Source organism: Budorcas taxicolor, chromosome 8, assembly GCF_023091745.1.
Source record: "Budorcas taxicolor isolate Tak-1 chromosome 8, Takin1.1, whole genome shotgun sequence".
Taxonomy (NCBI): domain Eukaryota; kingdom Metazoa; phylum Chordata; class Mammalia; order Artiodactyla; family Bovidae; genus Budorcas; species Budorcas taxicolor.
The window spans coordinates 48,311,797-48,335,300 of NC_068917.1; the positions used below are offsets into that span (position 1 = coordinate 48,311,797).

General features: G+C 43.7%; 1 protein-coding gene across 4 annotated transcripts in view; it reads left to right on the plus strand.

The window, feature by feature from the left end:
* Positions 1 to 4,603: 4,603 nt before the first annotated feature.
* TJP2 (tight junction protein 2) overlaps positions 4,604 to 23,504 on the plus strand; it is a 96,446-nt gene continuing 77,545 nt past the window's right edge. For 3 of the 4 annotated variants that reach the window (XM_052645362.1, XM_052645365.1, XM_052645366.1), the window contains exon 1: positions 23,075 to 23,206. In XM_052645362.1, the coding sequence (XP_052501322.1) occupies positions 23,147 to 23,206 (60 nt within the window). In that variant the 5' untranslated portion in view covers positions 23,075 to 23,146. Of the gene's footprint in view, positions 4,714 to 23,074; positions 23,207 to 23,504 lie in introns of those variants that run through there. The other variant, XM_052645363.1, reaches the window with a different exon arrangement.

Below are 23,504 nucleotides of genomic sequence, written 5' to 3' on the forward strand. Positions count from 1 at the left end.
GACAGAGAAGCCTGGTGGGGTCCCCATAGTCCATGGGGTCACAAGAGTCGGACACAACTTAGTGACTAAATCTACCTACCTACCTGAAAGTGAAAGGAAGTGTATATATGTGTAGAGGGTGCAAGAGCTATAGAGTGACCCTAGGAGAGGTGATGTGGGTCAGGGTTTAGTGACGGCTATGGAAAACATGTTGTAATGACCAAATTGTGATTCTTCAAGTAGCCCCTAGAGATTGGGCATAACTCTTTGTCCCAAAATGACAGAAATTTAGAGCTGGGAGGACCTTTTGTCAAGGATGGCAGGCAAGCTTCATATACCATGCCAAAACCTGTTGATGGGTGGACAACTGAGAGGATCAAGTTAGGGAGGATCCCCAGGCCAAGTATGGAATATTGTGAATAATGAGTGATACTTGTTCTAGACATATAATTTGGAGAACTGGGAAACTGCAATACGCATGCTATATATCTTTACCATTCCTTAGTTATAATTTAGTCTTCAAATTTTACAAGTGTGAAACAGCCTCATTTGAGTCATCGTGATCGAAGATTTAGCCCTCAGACAGCAACTGGATGTTCTTAGTTTCTGGCCCAGGACCAGTCATTAAAGGATTCACTGTAAACAGACATGCATGACTCAGATGTGTAAATTGACTGCCACATGATTCATTTCTTCTTGGAGATAACCTTTTCCAGCCATCAGAATGAGTAAATGCCCTAGGAAGAACCACCTCTGGTTATCCTCAGTTTCCCAAGTCTAGCCAAACAGAAGTCAAAGCATTCATTCCAAAATGATCCTTAATAAGGAGAGTTGACTGTTCCTTTTTTTTAAATTCCCTTTAAAAATTTTTTTGTTTGAGCCTGATGAAATGTCTCTGCATCACAGGTCAAGATCTTCCTTATAATACTTTGAGTTCTTTGAATATACATGGACAAAAGAGTATTTTGCTGATACCCATTTTTTTGTTTGCTGACTTTATCACTTGACACAGCCTTTCTGTAGACATATTAATATCCTTCACTAACCTTGTAGTAAACTCTGCTTTCTTGGCATCCTGGGAGGGATTATCTCCTACTGTTTAATTTTGTAAATAAGTTCTAAATCCTTCAGTGGCACCTTGATATCTTATTTCTCACCCTTTAATGTGCATATGAACCACTCTATTAAAATGCAGGTTCTAATGCTATAGATGTGGTGGGGCCTGAGAGTCTGCATTTGAATATGCTTATAGGTGATACTGTCAGTTTTGGTGATGCCCACCCAGTGGATGGTCCATGACTCACACTTGGAGGAACAAGCATCTAGAGCAGCCCGTTCCATGATATCCTGCTCGTTCCCTCTTGACCTCACAGTTCTCTGACCTTCCTAAAAATTTTGTCCAAATACTTCCCCTCCCTACAGCTGTTAGACATCTCAGTGGTTAGAAGGTAGGTGATAAGTTTTGCTTCTACGGAGGGAAATCTGCTGACAAGCATTCTGACTGGAGATTTCTCTTGAGCTAGTTGACTAAATAGTGGGGCCAATATTTCTTCCAAGGGTTCTGTCCCTTTCATTCTTTTCCAGAACTATTCCAATTGCCGCAACATACATGTAATACTGGATAGTAATTATGAGCAGCTCCTTTTGGGTTTTAGAACATAATTGGAAGTCAGGTCATGACTGAGTTTTCAAGACCTCAAGAAATTCTTTCACTACCAGCCCCTTCCTCCTTTTAGTACTTTGTCTTGCTTCTGTAAACAGAACTGTGCTGGGGCTTCTACTCTACAAACTGTAATCATATGATAGGTCAAAACCAGCTGCCAACCAGTTGACCGAGTGTTGCAAGTTTATTGAAGCACAGATTGGATAACTTGCACATGTGTTTATTGACCCCCAAAGCCCAACACGATAGGTACACTGGCAAATATTTTGCCATTGCTTACTTGGTTTTAAAATAGCCCTAGGACTTCCCTGGTGGTACAGCAGAGAAGAATCTGCCTGCTAATGCAAGGGACATAGGTTCAATCCCTGGTCTGGAAAGATGTCACAAGATGTCACATGTCGCGGAGCAACAAAGCCTGGTATGCCACAACTACTGAGCTCGCGCTCTAGAGCCCGCAAGCTGCAACTACTGAAGCCCATGTGCCCAGACCCTGCAATAAGAGAAGGCACCACAATGAGAAGCCCGTGCACCATAACAAAGAGTAGCCCCCACTTGCCACAACAAGGAAAGCCTGTGTGCAGCAACCAAGATTGTGTGTAACCAACAATAAAAATTAATTATTTAAAAAACAGCCACAAGTAGAAAAAAAAATTTTTTTCTCTTAAAAAAATTGACAGCCAGGGACTGCCCTGGTGGTCCAGTGGTTAAGACTCCATGCCCACAACATAGGGGGCATAGGTTCAATTCCTGGTTGGGAAACTAAGATCTCACATGGTACATGGCATGATAAAAACAAGAACAAGAATTGACATCTGATTACTGAGCCACTTATGGATTTTCCTTTTTAAAATTTTATGAAGTTTTCCGGCACTAACTCATGTTACCTGACAAAAATTTTACATATTTGTCAATACTATCGCATACCAAGTGTATTTAGTTTTCTTCCAAGCTTTTCCTTAATTTATAGGTAGCCCTAGTCAGTGTTGGAGAAGGAAATGGCACCCCACTCCAGTATTCTTGCCTGGAAATTTCCATGGACAGAGGAGCCTGGCAGGCTACATTCCATGAGGTCGCAAAGAGTCGGACAAGACTGAGCGACTATCACTAGTCAATAGTTTGTATTTCAGAAATGGCTGATTGTTATTTGAGGTTCCTGTATATGTCAGAAACTTCAGGCACTATCATAAAAGATAGTTAAAATCAGGATGTTGTCAAAATGCAGAAAACTGACTTGATTCAAAAGCAAGCCATTTCAATGAAAGAGGCAAACTCTATTTGGCATTGATACATGTAGGAAAATTTCATACTAAGGCCCAAAGCGTAAGCAAGTCCATCTTGATTTGCTGGGCATTTATTTATTGTGGGAAGTAATAACAGAAACTGTATATGGGCCGGGCTCTAATCCTGCTGGTTGCTTTGTAGGATATCCAGATGTCCCTGCATTAGCCTGTGCCCACATTTCCTGCTGATCCTTGGAGAAGGGAAACGGGTCTCCTGCCTGCACAAATAAAATGGACACTCTCTGATTTCTGTTCTATTGTGTAGGGAGTGTTTTGCACAGATGCCACAATATCACTTTGTCTAGCAGGCAGAGGAGTATGTGCGGAACTGGTGAGAAGCACATTCCTCCTCCCACTGGATGTATCCCCACATGAGGCTGCTGGTTTTCCAGCCCTGCCCAGAAAGGAGCTTGCCTCTTGTGCTGTTTGAAAGGCACAGGCAGGATTCATAAAAATGTCCAGAAAGCATTTCCTTGGATTGTCTTGGGATGAGGGGTTAAAATAAAAAGTATCTGCCATCTTTTCTGATTGGGGGAAACCTACATGTATAAATATAGAGACAAGCCAGTATCGTAATTCCCTTTTAGTTGAAAATGTTTTTTTCTATTGTATACCTTAACATGGTGAATTTAAGTTAAGTGTGTTTTACCAAAATTAAAAAAAAGTTTTCTCTAGATGTTTTATCACCTGCTGGGTATTTTTTTTTCAACCTGAAAAGTGAATTTTTTGTTTGTTTGTTTTGGCTGTACCTTGCAGCATGTGGGATGTTAGTTCCCTGATTAGGGGTTGAGCCGCTCCTCCTGCATCGGGAGCACAGAGTCTTAAGCACTGGACCCCCAGAGACATGACATGACATGCGTGTGCTCAGTCGTGTCAGACTCTTCGTGACCCCAGGGACTATAGCCCACCAGGCTTCTCTGTCCATGGGGTTTTCCAGGCAAGAATACTGGAGTGGGTTGCCATTTCCTCCTGCAGGGGATCTTCCCGGCCCAGGGATCGAACCCACATCTCCTGTGTCTGTTGCATTGGCAGGCGGATTCTTTACCACTGTGTCACCTCTGGACTGCCAGGGCAGTACCCACCCCTGCCCCCAAAATGAATTCTTTACTCTTCTTTTTTTCTTTCTTGAAGAACAGGACAGCAATTGCACTCCTAGATATACAGCTGAGAGAAATGAAAACTAGGTCCATGTACACATTTGAGCATAATAGCTAAAAGGTGGAAACAGCCAACCCAAATGTCCATCAGCTGTAAAGTGGATAAGTAAACTATGATATATCCATACATGGAGTGAGGTTCTGACACAGGCTACACCCTGGATGCAACTTGAAAATGTTATGCCAAGTGAAAGAAACCAGTCACAAAAGATCACATATGAGTTCGTTTATATGAAATCTCCAGAAGGGGTGACTCTATAGAGACAAAATTAGATTGGTGGTTGTCTACAGCTGGGAGGAGGAGCGGGGAATTGGAGGATTAAATGGTTTCTTTTTTGAAGTAATGAAAATGTCCTAAAATGGATTGTGGTCATGGTTGCACAAGTCTGTGAATATATTGAAAGCCATAACGTAGGTGGGTAAACTGTACAGAATGTGAATTTCAGTACATTTCAAAGATCTCGCCAAACTGGGAATGACCGTGCTCAATTTTAACAGTAGTGTCTTTTTCAGGGTGCGAAGTACTACCTTGCTGTCATCTCCTTGTGAGTGGGATTGGCATCCCAGCTGCAACTCTTGGCACAAGTGCTCCAGGAAACACAGACACGTGCCAACAGACAGCCTGCTTTACCAGGTACTTGCCTTTTGGTCTCTCATCAGCTTTAGTTACTGGCCTAGTTTGATTAAATAATCTCACATCCTACAAGTCAAGGCCACCCTATTCGATGTTGCTGGTAATGAAATTGTATAATATCCAAAAAAATTTAATTGTAATGCCCTGTTTCCCAAAGATGAGAAAGATCTTGCCTGCATTTATGGTCTGAATTGATAGGTAATTCTGGGCAAATGCTGATAAAGCACCTAGGTCTAACCCTCATTATTCAGAATAAATGCATACCAAGGTATTTTGATGTGTAGGGTTTACAAGTCATTCTGGTAGGTCACATTTTTTCCATTATCTTTGACATAGCAAAATTATATAACAGTGGAAAGTGCTTTGCTGAAAATAAAAAAGACATCAGTGACACTGGCTTCTAAAGATTAATTACGTACAGGCTTTTAGAAAAAGGGCTGAGTATTATCTATTGACTGATTCAGTTTTAAGTACGAATTAAATGGGATTTACAAGGTATTAAATTCTATTTTGGCAGATGCTAGGATGCATTTATTCTTAGTTACACTTTAACCCCTGGTTATAGGCCAGTCCATGGCTGCTAGAATGGGGTTAGAATTTTTTTTTCATGTGTTTGTTTCAAAATTCCTGTCTGTTTAAACTTGACGACCTTACTGGGGTGGATTCCAGCTTCACATCAGTGTTGGAATTTAGTGGAGTGTGACTGGCAGATAGCTCTTCAAATCCTAGTATTCCTGCCTTCTGACTGTGTGATCGTCTTAATGTCTGTGAGCTCCAGATCCTTTATCTGTAAAAAGGGCTTGTTAACATGAAGCTGAATGAGTTAACATATAGCAAGCATCGGTCACACACCAAGGCCTTTCTTGCCATCTAGTTGTCCAAATGGGGACACTTGAGTGGGGAATTCCTCAGTTTCCACTGAACTAACAAGGCTAGGAGTGGGTTTTATTTACTGAGATGTTCTCTATGGAGCTTTTAAACATTCCAAACATAAGAAGACAGATGCTTGCCCAAACCCTGGAAGTGGTTTTCCTGAAAGTAGATTTCTGGGTAGGGTCTGTTGCTTTAGTCAAATGATTTAGAGGTCCAGTATGGATATGGCAAAGGAGGACCTGGAGCTGGCATTGTCTTTGGACAAGGACTCAAACAAGCTCTTCCTGATAAATGTCTCCCTGGTTCTGATTGCCTATACTAGTGACCACATACCCTTCAACATCAGTTTGTTTTCCCAAGCTAGCATCTTACTTCACAGCTCCTTCACAGATAAACACTGAAACCTGGGTTTCTGGGTGAATTAGCTGCAGGCAAGCTTGGGTGGTGCGGTTTTCCCCACATGGCTATAGTTTCAAATCCAACGGACATTTATTAAAAGCGTTTTATTTGCCAGGGACTGGACAAGGGGCTTTCATCCATCTTGTTTATCCTCAGAACATTCTGGAGGAGCTATTGCCAGCTCCCTTTTGCAAATAAGGAAACTGAGATTCAAAGATTTTAAATGGTTTCCCCAAGATTGCATAGCCTCTGATTCCCAAGTGCAGTGAGATTCCTATAATAGCAGCTGTTTTCCATACTAACTCTACAGAACTTGAGGATTTAACTCCTAAACTAGGATAGTAATGGGTTTTTCGCAAGGGCCAGATCTGATCAATTGATAGTGGCTGCCTGGAGTTAAAGATTTCTAGATACTGTCCCAGCTGGTGCTAGTGGTAAAGAACCTGCCTGCCAGTGCAGGAGACTTAAGAGACACAGATTCAATCTCTGGGTTAGGAAGATCCCCTGGAGGAGGGCATAGCAACCCACTCCAGTATTCTTACCAGGAGAATCCCATGAACAGAGGAGCCTGGTGGGCTATGTCCATAGGGTCACAAAGAGTCGGACGCGATTGAAGCAACTTAGCATACAGATACTGTCCACGTTTGTTGAGTAAGAATTTTGTGACCCATTAGCAATGTCTGGCATGGATGGAGGAGGCCATCCATGAAGGCCCTTTACCTGTTTCTGATTATAAGCTTCTACCTGCAGCTGCCCTGCTTTACTATCTTAAAGTCTCTGGAGAGCACTATTTGCCTGGCATTTGTTTGTTGCTACTTATGCAGCAAAATCATCTTTTCCTCTTTGCTTTCGGGAAGGAGGCTCAGAGTCTGGACAGAGCCTCACTTCCTAGACATGGATTCTCATTGCTAGGTAATTTAGATAGTAACAGTTTAGAGTTGTTACCAGCTCATCCCATAATATGGGTATAGATAAGTGAATTGAAAGTGAAAATTAAAACTTTTGCTTCTGTGCCTCTGAGAGCCCCTCTGCAGTCCCCTCTCCCCTGGGACTCCTCCTCTGTAGGAATTCCTGGGGAGCTCACAACCAGCAGCCCAACCCCTTCACATGGAATTGGAGACAGAACAGTAGCTCACCAACTCTAGCTGCATCAGTCACCTAGAGGGCTTGGTAAAACACAGATTCCTGGGTTCCCTCCCTAGAGTTACGGCTTCAGTCCCTCGGGGTGAGCCCCAGGATATGTGCATTGCTAGCAAGTTCCCATCCAGGCTGATACTTCAGGTTTCCCCACCACACTTTGAGAACCACTAACCTGGACAGTACTTTTAACAGGTGTCTTAGAGCCTGGGCTTGTTTGTAGATAGTATGTGGCCAGTTTCCGTACCTGTGGTGAAGAGATTCTTTCCTCAAACTTTTTTTTTTTTCTCAGACTTTTAATGAGCATCTCACAGGCTGCCTGAGGAAAGCTAAGAGGAATGTAAAGGCTTGTCTGGGGGACTTGGGAATCTAATTTGAGATCAGTAATTACACTGCTGTGTGAAAAGGGCTGCAGAGCAGAAGGCCTGAAGCAGCGATTATGTGAGAGGAGGCTCCTGAGGAGGGTAAGTTGTTGGCCAGGTGTGCAGAGAGGGGAAGAAAAAAGTGGGGAGGACAGGCTGTACCTCAGAGGCCTGGAGATGCTGTACTGTGAGAAGAAAAGTTGTTTGTGTTGAGAGTTCCATTGTAATTCTGATATGAAGTATCAGCCTACAGTAATAAAGATGAAAGCCTTATATTTATTTGGGAGCTTATTACAGTGTACTCAGTACTGTACTAAATATTTAGCTGCATTGTTTTTCATTTAATTCTCAGACCCACCTGTGAGATATGGGTCCAACTATAATCTTAATTTGTATAAGTTTCCTAGGGCTGCAGTAAAAAACAAAAACAAAAACAATCTATCGCAGACTGGGTGGTATAAACAATAATGTATCGTCTCATAGTTTGTATTACATGACTGAGCGACTGAACTGAACTGATAGTTTTGGAGGCTAGAAGTCTGAAATCAAGGTGTTGGCAGGATTGGTTCCTTCTGAGAGTTATGAGGGAAGGATCTGTTCCAGGCCTCTCTCCTTAGCTAGAAGGTGGTCGTCTTCCCGCTATGTGCGTCTGTCTCTTTGTCTAAATTAACCCATTTTAAGATAGCAGTCACACTGCATTAGGGCCCCTGCCTAAAGACCTCACTGTAACTTGATTGCCTCTGTAAGGATCCTGATTCCAAATGAGATCATATTCTGAGGTAAGGAGAGCTGGGACTTCAATGTGTGAAATTTGGGGAGACACCATACAACTCACTATACCATTTTACAGATGCAGAGATGGAAACTCAGAGGGTTTACATAAATCACACGCCCGTCAGGTCCAGCTGTGTAACTTGCCATTTTGATAGGTCAGAACAGCTGAATAGTGGCAGTGGCATACGTTAAACCTGCGAAGTAGCAGAACTGGGGTTTGTTGAAACCCCAGATCTGATTCATCATTGTATTCTTTCACCCAGTGCTTCACTTTGTTTACTGGCCTTCCCCCTTTTTTTTTCTCTGCTATATCTGCTCATGGTTCACTGGGAAAAGCAGTGGTGTAGAGGTCAGGATACCAAGCTGATAGCCTGTTTATTTCTAATTCTTGAGTTTATGGATCAGATATTTTTATATGTCAGTTTCCTGTCCTGCCTGTTTAAGGAGAGTGGTGGGAAATTACCAGATTATGTCAGGGATCCCCACCCTCCAGGATCTACTGCTGATGATCTGAGGTGGAGCTGCTATATATTAATGATAGGAATAAAACGCACAATGAATATAATGCTCTTGAATCATCCTGAAGCCATTCCCCACCCCACCCCCACGCTCAGTCTGTGGAAAAATGGTCTTCCACAAAACTGCTTCCTGGTGCCATAAAGGTTGGGGCCACTGGAGTATATGAAATTGAAAATTCATTGCTATTAAAACATTAAATCCCTACACATAGGGCTTCCCTGGTGGCTCAGTGGTAAAGAATCCGCTTACAGTGCAGAAGATGTGGGCTTGATTCCTGGGTCAGGAAGATTCCCTGGAGAAGGAAACGGGAACCCACGCCAGTATTCTTGCTTGGGAAATTCCATGGACAGAGGAGCCTGGTGGGCTATAGTCCATGGCATTGCAAGAGTCAGATACAGCTTGGTGACTAAACCACCGCTACCTATAAATACACAGGTTATCAGAGTATAGATGTCCTATTCTTAATTTCCTTCTCAAACCAACCTAAATATTTGTAAGCAATGTGTTAGTTCTGCACTTGTATTTTAAGTACCTTTACTTGGAATTGTTTCAGCATTCAGGGATTCAAGCAACTTAATTGTCTAGCTGTGGAGAGTTTAAACAAGTAGTTTTGTCAGTACTCATACAATAATTCCATATTTTCTTTTTCAAGTATTTATAATGAATGAGAATTGCCCCAAATACTTATGTACAAAGACTTTGGTCACTTTAGCAGTTAAAGCAAAATTTCATCATGTATATTTGTGTACCATTGAAGTGGAAGAGAAGTAAAAACAAGAAGTGTTTGAATGCTGTAATTATAGTCTAATGTGTTTTCCAAACAAAAATTAAAGTGCATGCTTCCCTCATGAAGTCAACAAGATGGAATGGTAGCCATTTGCTTATCTCTGGAAATCTGAGATGTCTGGATATTTTAAGTTTAGCATATATTAGAGATGAGTAATATTCAACCTAGGTTCTGAAACATAAATTTAATTATACTCCTGAATGTTTTAGAGAACCCAAAACCTAAGAATTAAAACATGACTAGGAGCTTGTGATGGAGAAGGAAATGGCAACCCACTGCAGTATTCTTGCCTGGAGAATCCCATGGACAGAGAAGCCTGGCAGGGCTACAGTCCACGGGGGTCACAAGAATCAGACAGGACTTAGCGACTAAACCACCGCCACCAGCAGGAGCTGGTGAAAGGGACTCCTAAATGGCGCAGTGGTAGAGAATCTGCCTGCCAATGCAGGAAATGCAGCTTAGATCCCTGTGTTGGAAGATCCCTTAGAGAAGGAAATGGCAACCTACTCTAGTATTTTTGCCTGGGAGATCGCATGGACAGAGGAGCCTGGTGGGCTACAGTCCGTGGGGTCACAAAGTGTCAGAGACATAGTAGGTCACATACCAGGGGCCTGTAAACCTAGAGCCCTACCTCTCTCTTACTTTCCATAGCCACATTTCTTAAAAGGAATCTCTGTACTTACCACCGGTTTTCCTCTCCTCCACCTGCCTCTCTCTTCAGCACTTCCTCCTCCACGTATTCCAGCCACCCAGGATCCAGTAACTGGTTTCAGGTACCCTCTGGGCTAGACACACAGGCACAGGGCTAAGCACAGCACTGCCTCAGGAAATTTTCATGGATAAGGACTCTTCCCTGCCTGGAAGATGCAGTTGAGTTTTCAATCAACAGTTACATTGTGTGTGTGCTACCTGTACTGGACCCCTGGTACTGTGACTGCGTGGGGAAGACTGGAGGCAGCTTATTTTATGATTCCTATTATAATAAAATAATGCAGGGACTTCTTGAGTGGTCCAGTGGTTAAGAATCTGCCTTCCAAAGGAGGGGACTCCGGTTCAATCCCTGGTCAAGGAACTGAGGTCCCACATGCTGCGGGAGCAGCCGAGCCCATGTACACTATAGCCTGTGTGCTGCAACGAAGGCTCAGCACAGCCAAAAATTAAAAAAAAAAAAATGATGTAATTAGTTTCTGGTTTGGAAGGGTGTCATCACTGGAGTCCCGATTTTGATACCTCACATTTTCATTAGTTGAGTGGTTGGTGATAGCATGTTTCAGTTCAGCCAAAGTTTTGATTTATTTAGAGGTAATCTGATTGTACAGTGAGATTAGACAAAACCCCCTAGATAGGAATTCCCCTACCTAATCCTAATCTTATTGATATTTTTAAAAAATTATTGATTTTGAAAAAATACATGATTGATTATAATTATTCATATTTGACATGGATATTTGTGATATAATTATTGATAGTCAAAAAATCAAAATAATTATATATATGATTATTTTTAGTTCAGATCTTAAGTCTGGTAACTAAAATAACTGGCAACACACTTTGAAAGAGACTTCATACTTATGTTAAAGTTGAATTTGTCTCTTCTGATGGCTTTAGCTCAGTAGGATACTTATGGCAAGATTTAGAACAAGAATCAGAATACTTTAGCAACTGGAGGATTGTTCTAGGAGAGCTAGAAATAGATCAGGGAGAGAGAAGATAGGTGAAAAATAAAATGTCATTGGGAAGAATAGCTAAAACTGCTTAGGTGATTTAGTGTATACAACATAAATATCAGAATCTCTTGAAAATAAATTCTGATTGATTCATTTAAAAACTTAGATAATAACTTTGGAGGCAAGAAAAGCTGAAAACCCGATACATTCCTGAAACTAAATGAAAGATTGCACTTTGTATTACCCTGCCCTCTGGCCCAGACTAGCAAAGAATTTGATGTACCTTCTATGTGTGTAATTTTAGTCATTATGGCCCTCCACCATGCTTGCTTCTCTCCATTACTCTACAAGTGTGGGAAGTAACTTTGATGCAATCTTAGCCTCCAAGAATACTGCCAAGGAAACTCTCCCAGAGATTATGAGACAGAAAGGCTTAGAGAACAAAGTCAGTTGTTCCAGTCATATGTTTTATTCACCTTGAAAACATGCTTTGAGATGCAAGGGGGAAAGATTCAAACACTTTTAACATAATTAGGTGAGGATATAAATAAGGTGAAAGGTCCACACTCTGGAATCCTGTGCTTGCAGTCTTCATATGTCCTGTCTCTTTGCGGTGTTAGCTTTCCCCAATGACCATGTGGTCACAGAGACCAGATTTGAGGTTGAACAGGAGGCTTGGCAGATAGAAAGTGTCTGAAGCCAGCATAGGCTTTCCCCATAGCAGGGATACAGGCCAAGTATACTTGGCCAGTAGCTGTAGCTCAATAGTAATTTGCCTGCCTTTGGGGGCAGAGTATACAGGTGGCCAGAATTGTACATAATGGGTGTCACCAATAGGTGATCACTTTAGGGATGACTTAGCTGTCAATCTAGAGGCAACATGAGCTGGGCTTTATTATGTGTTATTAATATTTTAGGAAATGTTTATTAATAATAATATAAACTATATTATTACATCTAAAATTGTAAGTTAGATATTTAGTACATTTATTAATATTTTATTGGGCTTTTCTTGTGGCTTTATGAAATATTAATTTTTAAGATTTACTTTGTCCTTCATTGGAACTCTTCTGTTTATAAGTGACATTCTTATTTGTTTCTTTATTTTCATCTATACTTAACACAAAAGCACTTCATTTATTCTATTTTTTTTTTAACATATCTTACTAACATACTGTCTATACTATATACATCTTACTAATTGTGCCTAAGTCTTACAAACTGTGGGACTTCCCAGGTGGCACAGTGGTAAAGAGTCTGCCTCAATGCAGGAGACTTGGGTTGGATCCCTGAGTTGGGAACATCCCCTGGAGAAAGAAGGACATGGCAACTCACTCCAGTGTTCTTGGCTGGTAAATCCCATGGACAGAGGAACCTGGCAGGCTAGAGTCCATGGGGTTGCAAGAGAGTCGGACATGACTTAGCAGCTAAAGAACAACAACTTACAAACTGCTTGCTTTCTCATTATCTATGGAAAATAAATCTTAGGAATTTCATCCATCTGATTTTTACCTTGTCCTCTATACCAGTGGTCCCCAAACTTTTTGGCACCAGGGACCAATTTTGTGAAAGAAAATTTTTCCATGGACCATGGTGGTCGGGTGGGATGGTGGGTCAGGTGGTAATGCCAGTGATGAGGAGGGGCAAATGAAGCTTTGCTAGCTGTCCAGCCACTCACGTCTTACTGTGTGGCCTGGTTCCTCATAGGTTGTGGCCCAATACCCATTCACAGCCTGGAGGCTAGGGATCTCTGCTCTATACCATTGTTTAAAAGAACTTTGAAGTATTTATTCAGCAAATTATGGTATAGTCATACAAATGGGGATATTTTGCAGCTTCCTGCTCCAGTATTCTTGCCTGAAGAATTCCATGGACATAGGAGACTGGTGGGCTACAGTCCATGGCATTGCAAAGAGTCGGACATGACTGAGCGACTAACACACACACAGAAAAGTGATGATACAGAACTATATTGCCATGAAAAAACTGCCTATTCCTATGTAGAGAAATGGAGAAGGCAATGGCACCCGACTCCAGTACTCTTGCCTGGAAAATCCCATGGACAGAGGACCCTGGTAGGCTGCAGTCCATGGGGTCGCTAGAGTCAGGCACAACTGAGCGACTTCCCTTTCACTTTTCTCTTTCGTGCATTGGAGAGGGAAATGGCAACCCACTCCAGTGTTGTCGCCTGGAGAATCCCAGGGACGGGGGAGCCTGGTGGGCTGCTGTCTATGGAGTCACACAGAGTCAGACACGACTGAAGCGACTTAGCAGCAGCAGCAGCATGTAGAAAAAAACAGGTAGCAAAATGTCTAGTATAGCCCCAGATGTATAATGTTATATATGATATCTACATACTTACCTGTGCACGGAGGTACCTGGAAGGATGCTCATCCAGTTATTTAACAGTAGTTTGCTCAGGATTGTGACATTTTAATTGCATTTTACTATTCTTTTGTGTGTGTGTGTGTGATCTGTGGTATGGTTTGTGTAAATAAACAAGTATCATTTATTTTAAAATAACTGAAACTCAAAGATATGTCTATGTACAAATATGTATGCAAATCAACATACCAAGAGGATTATAGCATCTGACCTTTTGTAAGCCAAAGACATTTTGTAAGAAGAGAATTCTCTTTTTTCTAAAATTTTAGTTTTGTTTTGGGGTATAACTGATTAACAACAATGGTATTAATAACCCTGGTGGCTCAGTGATAAAGGATGTGCCTGCCAGTGCAGTAGCCGCAGAAGATGTGGGTTGGATCCCTGGGTCAGGAAGGTCCCTTGGAGGAGGAAATGGCAACCCATTCCAGTATTCTTGCCTGGAAAATCCCATGGACAGAGGAACTTGGCAGGCTACAGTCCGTGGGGTCGCAAAGAGTCGAGCATGGCTGAACTCGCATGGCATAGCTAATTAACAGTGTTGTGACGGCTTCAGGTGAACAGGAAAAGGACTCAGCCATACATATACATGTATCCATTCTCCGCCAAACTCCCCTCCCATCCAGGCTGCTACATAACATTGAGCAGAGTTCCATGTGCTATACAGTAGGTCCTTGTTGGTTATCCATTTTAAATATAGCAACGTGTACATGTCTATCCCCAAATCAGTAACTATCCCTTCCCCTGATCCTTTCCCACAGGAGAATAATTTTCCGACCTTCAAAATGAATGTTTTACCTGCCTTGGAATCCTTGTTATCTTTTGTCAGAGAATTGTAACAATGTCCCTTTAGCAGAATTTCTTAAACTTTCCTGATGATAAGATTCACCTGCTGGGTACAGTGCTGCAATGTAAAATTCCCCAGGGCCCTTCTCAGACCCACTGAATCAGGATCTCAGGGAAGGACCTGGGATGCCTCAGGTGATTCTTATCATCAAGAAGCTGTCTTTATAGAAATGTATGTTATGTGTTTTCAAGTTTTTATAGAATGGCTCTTGGATTTGCCTTTCCCAGGACCAGCTTCCTTTGTTTTTAGAGGCCTGTACTATTTTGCTCGGCTGCCCTGGAAAACATAACAGCTTTTTTTCTAAGGCCCCTTTCAGATCTGAGGATTCTTTGACAATCAAGGAGACACTTCAACAATTATAATCTGTGTTGGTCAGGGATACTGAATTCTTAGTGCTACAGGATTAACCAATTCAAGTTGCCAGAGGCCTCTCTGGGCTCCCCGGAGGACTTGTATATCACACAGACAGTCCCCTGGGCCACTCTCACCTTAGATTCCCTCCCTTGCATGGGAGATGAGGACTTTTTTCCCTTAAAAAGGAAAAAGTTTCCCTTATTAAAGGTTTATTTTTATTTTTATTTTTTTTAAGAAACTTATTAGGGGAGAGGAAATTCGAGAATTCTTAGACGCTAGAATCATATTTGATTTCAGGATTCTAATTCCTAGCTCATTGTTGTTGTTTAGTCACTCAGTAGTGTCTGATTCTCTGCAACCCCGTGGACTGCAGTATGCCAGGCTTCCCTGTCCTTCACTGTTTCCCAGAATTTGTTCAAACTCATGTCCTTTGAGTCAGTAATGTCCTCCAACCATCTCATCCTCTGTTGCCCTCTTCTCCTGCCCTCAATCTTTTCCAACATCAGGGTCTTTTCCAAAGAGTTGGCTCGTCACATCAGGTGACCGAAGTATTGAAGTTTCAGCTTCAGCATCAGTCCTTCCAATGAATATTCAGGGTTGATTTCTTTTAGAATTGACTGGCTTGATCTCCTTGCAGTTGAAGGGACTCTCAAGAATCATCTACAGTACCACAGTTCAAAAGCATCATTTCTTTGGCACTCAGCCTTCTCGTCCAACTCTCATATCCGTACTAGCTATTAGCTCATTGGCTGGAGTCAAATGACGTTTGTGGTATTTACCTTTTTAATATTGCACAGGAAGATTTTCACAAATATGATTCCCCAGCATTATTTGTTCAGTTGTTGTGTCAGCAAAAGCCCTCTTAAGTCTGTTCAAAAGAACCCAAAGGAAAACAACAATAATGACAACCAAAGACCTACCTCTGCCCCAACTCTGTACAGTTGTCTCATTGCTGCAGACTGAACTGAGGGACAGGCGGGCAGGGACGAGAATGGACTGTGAGTCTGATAGGTTTGGAGTCTTACCCATCATCTACTCTGTGATGCCCTTGGACAAGCTGTTTTCCTCTGGGAAGCTCAGTCTCCTCATCTTAAAACAGGGCAATAATATCAAATATACAGAAGCGATGGAAGGATTTACATTAAATGAGTTAACATAGTGTTTGAAAGATTTGTGGCACATAATGTGCATTTAGCCAATTACTTTTTAATCCAGGTTTCTGGGTTTTTTGATGGGGTGTTAACAAGTAGCACCTCTCCCTGAAGAGTGTGGATTTTATATACTCTGCAATATAAATAGTGGTAAAAATAATTAAAGATGTCAAAATGCAGAGCACAGTGCCTTTAGGATCCAGGGCACCTTGCCAGGAGGAGAGGGCTCTCCACAGAGAGAACATGCTTTGTAGCAGGGTCTGTCCAGATAAAACCACATCCCAGAAAGTGCTTCTGTGATCTCCAGGATTGGACTTGGATTATGCTGTATCTCAATTCCTGTTGAGCAGGCTGAATATACCCAGGTCAGCCCCATAAGTTTCCTAGAAGCCTGCTCATCCACAGTATGGCACCCTGAGGTCAGCCCAGACCACAGCCACCTCCTTCCAACCAGAACTACCCCCAGCATCGTTCCAGGGCCTCTTCAGACTTGTAATCCATCCAGCTGACTCTGAGTTACACAGCTAATTCTTCCGTCAACTTTGTGGCCAGGTGAACCCATCATGGCCAGAAACATTGCCCAGTGCTTACACAGGATGGAGGGTAGGAACAGGGTGGGTATGCTGGGGTTTGGAGTTTGTACCATTAGCAGTGAGAGGAGAGGCAAGTAGAAGCCACTATCCATTTAGAACTGAAAACTTCCTTTCCCTGTAAGTCTGATTACTGATATTTTCATGCTCTTTGTAGTTACTGTAATATCTTTTCATTGTAGTGATAACAGCAGCAATGCCAACATTTTATCAGTGGTAATAGTGATGATGATGATTAAAAAGAGGGGCCCTTTCTAGGGCTACTCTCCCTGCTGTTGTTCCTCTCTGGTCTTCCCATCCCCTAAATAGACCATCTACCATTCCCACCCTTTCATACCCTGCCCTGGACTCTCTGAAACCCTTGTCTCACTGTAAATGAAACAGTCAGCTAAACTCCACCTTCTTGCTTTAATTTAAACTTGGCTTTCTCCTGAGGGCATCATTTCCTGGTAGTAACCTCAAGGGATGCTTTCTACTTTAGATGGAAAGAGAAATCTAAGCAGGAGCTGGCTTTGTGGTCCAGGCAGAGAAGCTCCAACAAAGGCTCTGGGGCAGGAATGAGCTTGGCAGGGTCTCAAGAGCAACAACTGCAAAGAAAGGCCGGTGCAGCTCCAGGAAGTGACCTTGGGAGAGTGCAGGCTGGGCTGAGCCTGGAGAAGGCAGCAGGGTCCACGCATATAGGACACAGAGGCTGCCTTAGCCCAGGCTGCCACAGCAGGACACCCTGGACAGGGTGCTTAAACAGACGTTTACTTCGCACAGTTCCGGAGGCTCAGAAGTCCAAGATCAAGGTGCTAGCAGACTCGGTCCTCAGTGAGGGCCCCCTTCCTGGCTTCCAAACAGCCGCCTTCTCGCTGTATGCTCCCAGGGCCATTGCTAGGTGCATGCACGTGGAGTTAACGATCCTGGAAAGTTAGTGAGAGTACCATTAAATAACGAAATGTGAAGGCATGGGGCAGAGCAGAACTTTGAATGCCTCTCTCCTAGATGTTCTTTTAAGGGATGTGAGGTGACTGCTTATGGAAGGAGGAGTCCTTTAAGTGAATATGCACAGTTACTGGTATGGTTGTTTGGCTTGGGAAGGGAAAGGAATGCCAGGCCTTTTCTCCTGAAAGGTACTGTTCCTTCAGGCAGAGTTTTAACTGCCAGCACCTAAATCATGCACGTGCTCAAGCAATTCTTGTGCCTGTCATCGTTTGTGTACGTGTCTTTCTCTTCATCACGCTGTGAGCAAGCCCCCTGTTGTATATTGCCTTTATCTGCTATATACCTACCCCAGGGTACCTGCTAGGCATTCAAGAAACACTTACTGAAGGAAAGTATCATTATAATGTGGGCCATTTTTAAAGTATTTATTGCATTTGTTATAATATTGCTTCTGTTGCTTATGTTTTGTGTTGTTTTTTTGCCTGCAAGCATGTGGGAAACTGGACTGGAAACTTTCCCTGCATTGGAAAGCCAAGTTTAACCATTGGACCACCAGGGAAGTCCCGGGAGTGCCTTCATGATTCTAATCCACCACCCAGTGTACAGGCCAACTCAATTGCTTAGTTAGCCTGGAAACTTTTCATGTCGGGTTCCTTTGCTCCCATTTAATGATACGTTATAAAATCATGTTGCAAGTATGTATGTGTGTGTGTGTGTGTGTGTTTATCCCCAAATCTTAATGTTTTTGAGGAAATCTGATTAAAAGTGTTTAGTTTTTTACAGTTATTTGAGGTCCTCTGACCCTGCTTTAAAGACTTTATATACTGTAATACCTAATGACATGTTAAAACATTTCATAAACAATAACTACAATTAAAAAATAAAAGTATACACAGTCCTCTCCATTAATCAAATCATATTCTCATATACTTTCCAATTCTTTTATATATATAGTAATTTTTTGTTATTGCCATCAGGATAGACAGTGTTTTTGTTTGGTTGGTTTTTTTCCCGCACTGTGTGCTTGTGAGATCTTAGTTCCCCAGCCAGCCTGGGCCGTGACAGTGAAAGTGCAAAGTCCTAACTGCTGTACTGTCAGGGGACTCCCGAGGATAGATGCTATTTGTACTCTTTCTTATTGGTTATTACATTGTTATTATCCCTGTTGCTCCACAGACTTCCTTATATAATTTTGAATGATGACTTGCTGTGCCCATTAAGTTGATCTGCTGTAGTTTACCAGTTCTCCAGCCTTGGACAGCGATGGTTTCCATCCTATGTTATTATACATACGATGACGTGCTGCCCCACCTCCCAGTCACCTGCTGTCATCTAACCTCCAATCCTGTCTTGTTATTGAGACAGCTCTGGCCAAGATGATCTGTGGTTCTCGGTGAACATCTTCTGTTCTTAACTGAACTCTTCAAAGTTCCGTGTTGGCTCTTCTTCCCTTCTTGAAATTCATTCTTCTTTTGACTTTTTGGACACCTTACTGCAGTGGATTTTTTTTTTTCCTTTCTGGCAGTTTCTCTTTTATCTCCACCCTGGGGTCTTAAGCTTGCCTCCTAAGTATTGGCATTCCCTGGGATCTTCCCTAAGTATTGGCATACCCTTATTCTTTTCCTGCCTCAGTTTTCGTCATGTCTCTGAATACTCTCATTACCTCCCGTGACATCAGCTTTCTTGATACACTGGCAATTTCCAAATCTCTTCCTCTACCACAAACCTCTCTACCTAAGATCTCGTTAATGCCTGGCACATAGTAGACACTTGAACATCTCCACCTGGAGGACCCATGACCCTCAAAACTCAATCAGTCCCTAACTAAACTCACCATCCTTCCTCAAGCCCCTCCCAAGATCTGTTCCCATTCCTTTGTTTTCCTATTTTGGCAAAAGACACTGTCATCTACTTAGTTAAGCCAGAAACCTGAGCGTCACCTTAGACTCACTTCCCTCTTCCTTACCTCATATCTGATCAGGCAGTCACCCAGCCTGCTGATTCCACTTCCTTCATCCCTTGAACTGGCTTATTTTGTCTAACTTCATAATCACATCATCTCTCACCTGCATTCCCACAAAAATCCTTTTTTTGTTTGTTGTTGGCCTTGTCATTCTTACTGATGCCCCTCCCTGCAACCCCCACCCAACTCATCCATTTTCCAAGAAGCTGACAGAGCGATCTTCAAAAAATGCCAGTCGAATCCCACTCCTGCAGTGTCACAGTAGACCACAAACTCTGTTTGCCTGAACAACCTTACCTCCTGCTACCTCAACAGCAAGTCTGTGATCTCTTCCTTTTTCTCCACTTGTTATTTGTTGTCTTCACCTGGAAAGCTTTCTCCTCTTTTTGTCTCACGAAGTCATTCCTCCCTGTCCTTTAGAATGTGTAAGCTGCTGTCTCATCTCTGGAAAGACTTCACTAAACCCCATACCCCTGTCTGGGTGAGGAACCCCTCCAGAAAGTCCCTAGACTACTCTGAGCTGCCAGGAATCTTGGTACTTAAATGGTTTCTTATAATTTACTAATTGTCTACTGTAGTAGGCTGAACTCTGAGGCTACAGCCTAACTAAGTCTTGTATTAGGGCGTTCTGACTTCATATAAAGTGTTTAGTAATTATTTGTTGGATAGAAGTTCTTTGGAGAAACAAAATTCTAGGAATGGGGTTCACATGTGCAAGCCCACTTGTGAGAAATATATACTAGTATAACTTGCTTTTCCAAAGAGTTGTATAGATTTATACTGCCACCAGCAATGGTACTGTATCAGTTGAAAGACTTTTTTCAACATGAGTCAGAACTATGTATTGTGTCCGAATGTTGGTATTTCTACTATAAAAGTATGCCATCATTTGGAGTACTGTAATGTATTAGAAGGGCTTCCCTGGTGGCTCAGTGATAAAGAATCTACCTGCCCAATCAGGAGACTTGGGTTTGATCCCTGGATCCGGAAGATCCCATGGAGAGGGAAATTGCCACCCACTCCAGTATTCTTGCCTGGGAAATCCCAGGGACAGAGGAGCCTGGCAGGCTACAGTCCATGGAGATGAAAACAGTTGGACATGCCTTAGCGACTAATAAATAGCCACAATGCAATAGAACTTTATGCAGCGATGGACATCCTATATCTTCACTATTCAATATGGGAACCACAAATGTGTGGCTACTGACTGAGCACTGGAGATATGACTAACAGGACTAAGAAACTGGACTTTTAGTTTTAGTTTTAATTTAAATTTAAATGTATCCGATACTCACATGTGACAAGTGGTTATCATATTGGACAATGCAACTCGAGAGAGAAAAAGGAAAATCATTCAGCAGATGTAATTGCTACATTCTGGGTTCCTTTCTTTTTAAGTGCTAGTGGTACAAGCTCACATCACTAAGGTGTGACCAGTTCACATATGGTGTCAGTGTTATTATTAGTCAGCACTGCCTAATTTGGAAAACTTTTTTTTTTTTTTAAGGGTGCTTTCATCAGGAGAGTAACACCTTACCTCAGGAATACAACCAAAGTATCTAATTCTGGAGACTTAAAACTGGGAAATGTTACTCACAGTGCTTTTTATTCAGAGGCAGGCACTTTGCCATTGCAAAGGAGGCCAGAAGCCAACACTTTCAGAGGCATCTGCTCGACTTGTTTTTCCACATAAGTTGCCAAACTTGTTTTCATTAGGCAGGAAACGAAGCACCTTTTCAGGGAGAGAGCCTGGCCTCTGCATCTCCTCAGTGGGTCCATCAACCCTTCTACCTTCTGAGGTGCTGTGCAGTCGCTTACTCATGTCCAGCTCTTTGCAACCCCATGGCTGTAGCCCACCATACACCTCTGTCCGTGGGGATTCTCCAGGCAGGAATACTGGAGTGGGTTGCCATGCTCTCCTCCATCTACCTTCTGGTGGGCCTAGGTAAACTATGAACTGAAGAGCAGGACTGAACGTTTCTCCTCACAATGTGGTTTCCTTAAGATTTCAAACCCAAAGGTATATTTTTATTCAGGGTACCTGTTTTGATTCTCCAAATAACTTACATGCCTTTAAAATAAGGAAACTTATTTATTGTGCACAATTATATATACATAGACTTCTCACAAAGAGTCAGACATGACTGAGCGACTGAACTGAACTGAGACTTCTCTGATGGCTCAGACAGGAAAGAATCCACCTGCAATGCAGGAGACCTGGGTTCCATCCCTTGGTGGGGAAGATCCCCAATATTCTTGCCTGAAAAATCTGGTTGACAGAGAAACCTGTTGGGCTACAGTCCATGGGGTCGCAAACAGTTGGACACGACTGAGTGACTAACACACAACAGAGGATTCTACAATGAATAAATGTACGGAGTTGAATTTGATGAATTCTTCCTGATAAGCATTTGTGACCTACTTTGGGGCTTCCCTTCCCTTGTGGTTCAGCTGGTAAAGAATCCCCTGCAATGCGGGAGACCTGGGTTCGATCCCTGGGTTGGAAAGATCCCCTGGAGAAGGGAAAGGCTACCCACTCCAGTACTCTGGCCTGGAGAATACCAAGGACTTCTATAGTCCATGGGGTCGCAAAGAGTCGGACACGACTGGGCGACTTTCACTTTAAAAAAAAAAAAAAAGCCTCAGAAATGAAAGAGGAGTTTTAATCTCTATTGGAGTTGTTGGGAATGTGCCAAAGAGATAACTTGGCGTATATTTTCCCAAAAGTCTTGTTTTATTATTTAACACGAACCTCTCACACTCTCCGAATTCAGGGTATCAATTGTTGAGCCGAGAAACGTGGGGTACAGTCCTGGGTGTATATGTGTGTGTGTTGGCTGGCCGGTCTGGTCTCTAGGCGCAGGACAAAAAGAAACTTTGGAGCTTCCCCGGTTCTTTCTTTTGGAAGAGAATTGGGAAGAAGCCTCTGCAGACCTCTCCAGAAAGTGTTCGTACAAGATGCGCACGCGACCTTGGGGGCAGAAAGAAAGTGAAAAGTGTCAGTCGCTCAGGAGCGCCTAGCTCTTTGCGACCCCATGGACCCTGGACCCTCCAGGCTCCTTTGTCCTTGGGGTTCTCCAGGCAAGAATACTGGGGTGGGTTGCCATTCCCTTCTCCAGGGGAATCTTCCCGACCCAGGGATTCGAACCTCTGTCTTCCGCACTGCAGGCAGATTCTTTCCCCGCGGACAATGAGACCACCCCGAACGCCCTGCTTCACGCGAACTTGCAGCGCTTCCCCGGCGCGCGCCCGGAGCCGGACCGGCTGCCCCCAGTGCGCGCCGCGGAGCGAACCATCGGGTCCGCCGGAGGGGGGTTGGGCGTGGGGGCCGCGGGACGCTCTGGCCTCGGGGTTTCCCTGCTGCCGCCCCCTCTTCCGTCCTCGGCCGAGAGTCGCTCACTGCGCTCCGCGGGGTCTCCGGGGGCACGGCGCCGGCAAGCCCTCCCCCCGGCCGTGCAGGGTTGGTAGCGGCCCATTTGAGAGTTTCCGCGGCCAGGCGGCGGGCGCAGAGGCGCGGCGTTGGGTAGGGGGCGGGCCGTTGCCGCCGCCGCCGCCTTGGAGGGAGGGACAAAGGGGTGGGTCCCCGCGGACTTGCACCGGGCTAAAACCCGGCTGCCGGGCGGGGGACTGACCTGCAGCCTGGACAAGGAGGAAGAGCGGGGCCCAGGACAGGCGCGCCCACGCGGGACCCGCGCCCGAAGATGCCGGTGCGAGGAGATCGCGGGTTTCCACCTCGGCGGGAAATGTCAGGTTGGCTCCCTGTAAGTTCCCTCTTGCGTTCCGCTTCGTTGGGAGAAGGGTCGCGAGGAGAGAGCCTGGGAGCGCGTGGTGGGCTTCCCGGAGGCGCCATGGGTGACTGGGACTCTCCCATGCGGAGGTGGGGTTGAGGGCAGCGGGTAGGTTTCACCGGACGGGAGTGGTGGCTCGTGGCCTCCGAGGCTCCTGGATCCTTCTCTCTGTTCTCCAGAGTCACTTGGATTTCAGGTTAAGTCGCGAGTAGGGAGAAACTGTCTTGAACTCTGTCTTGGATCCCTGCTACTTCGGGCGCGTCTCGCTGCG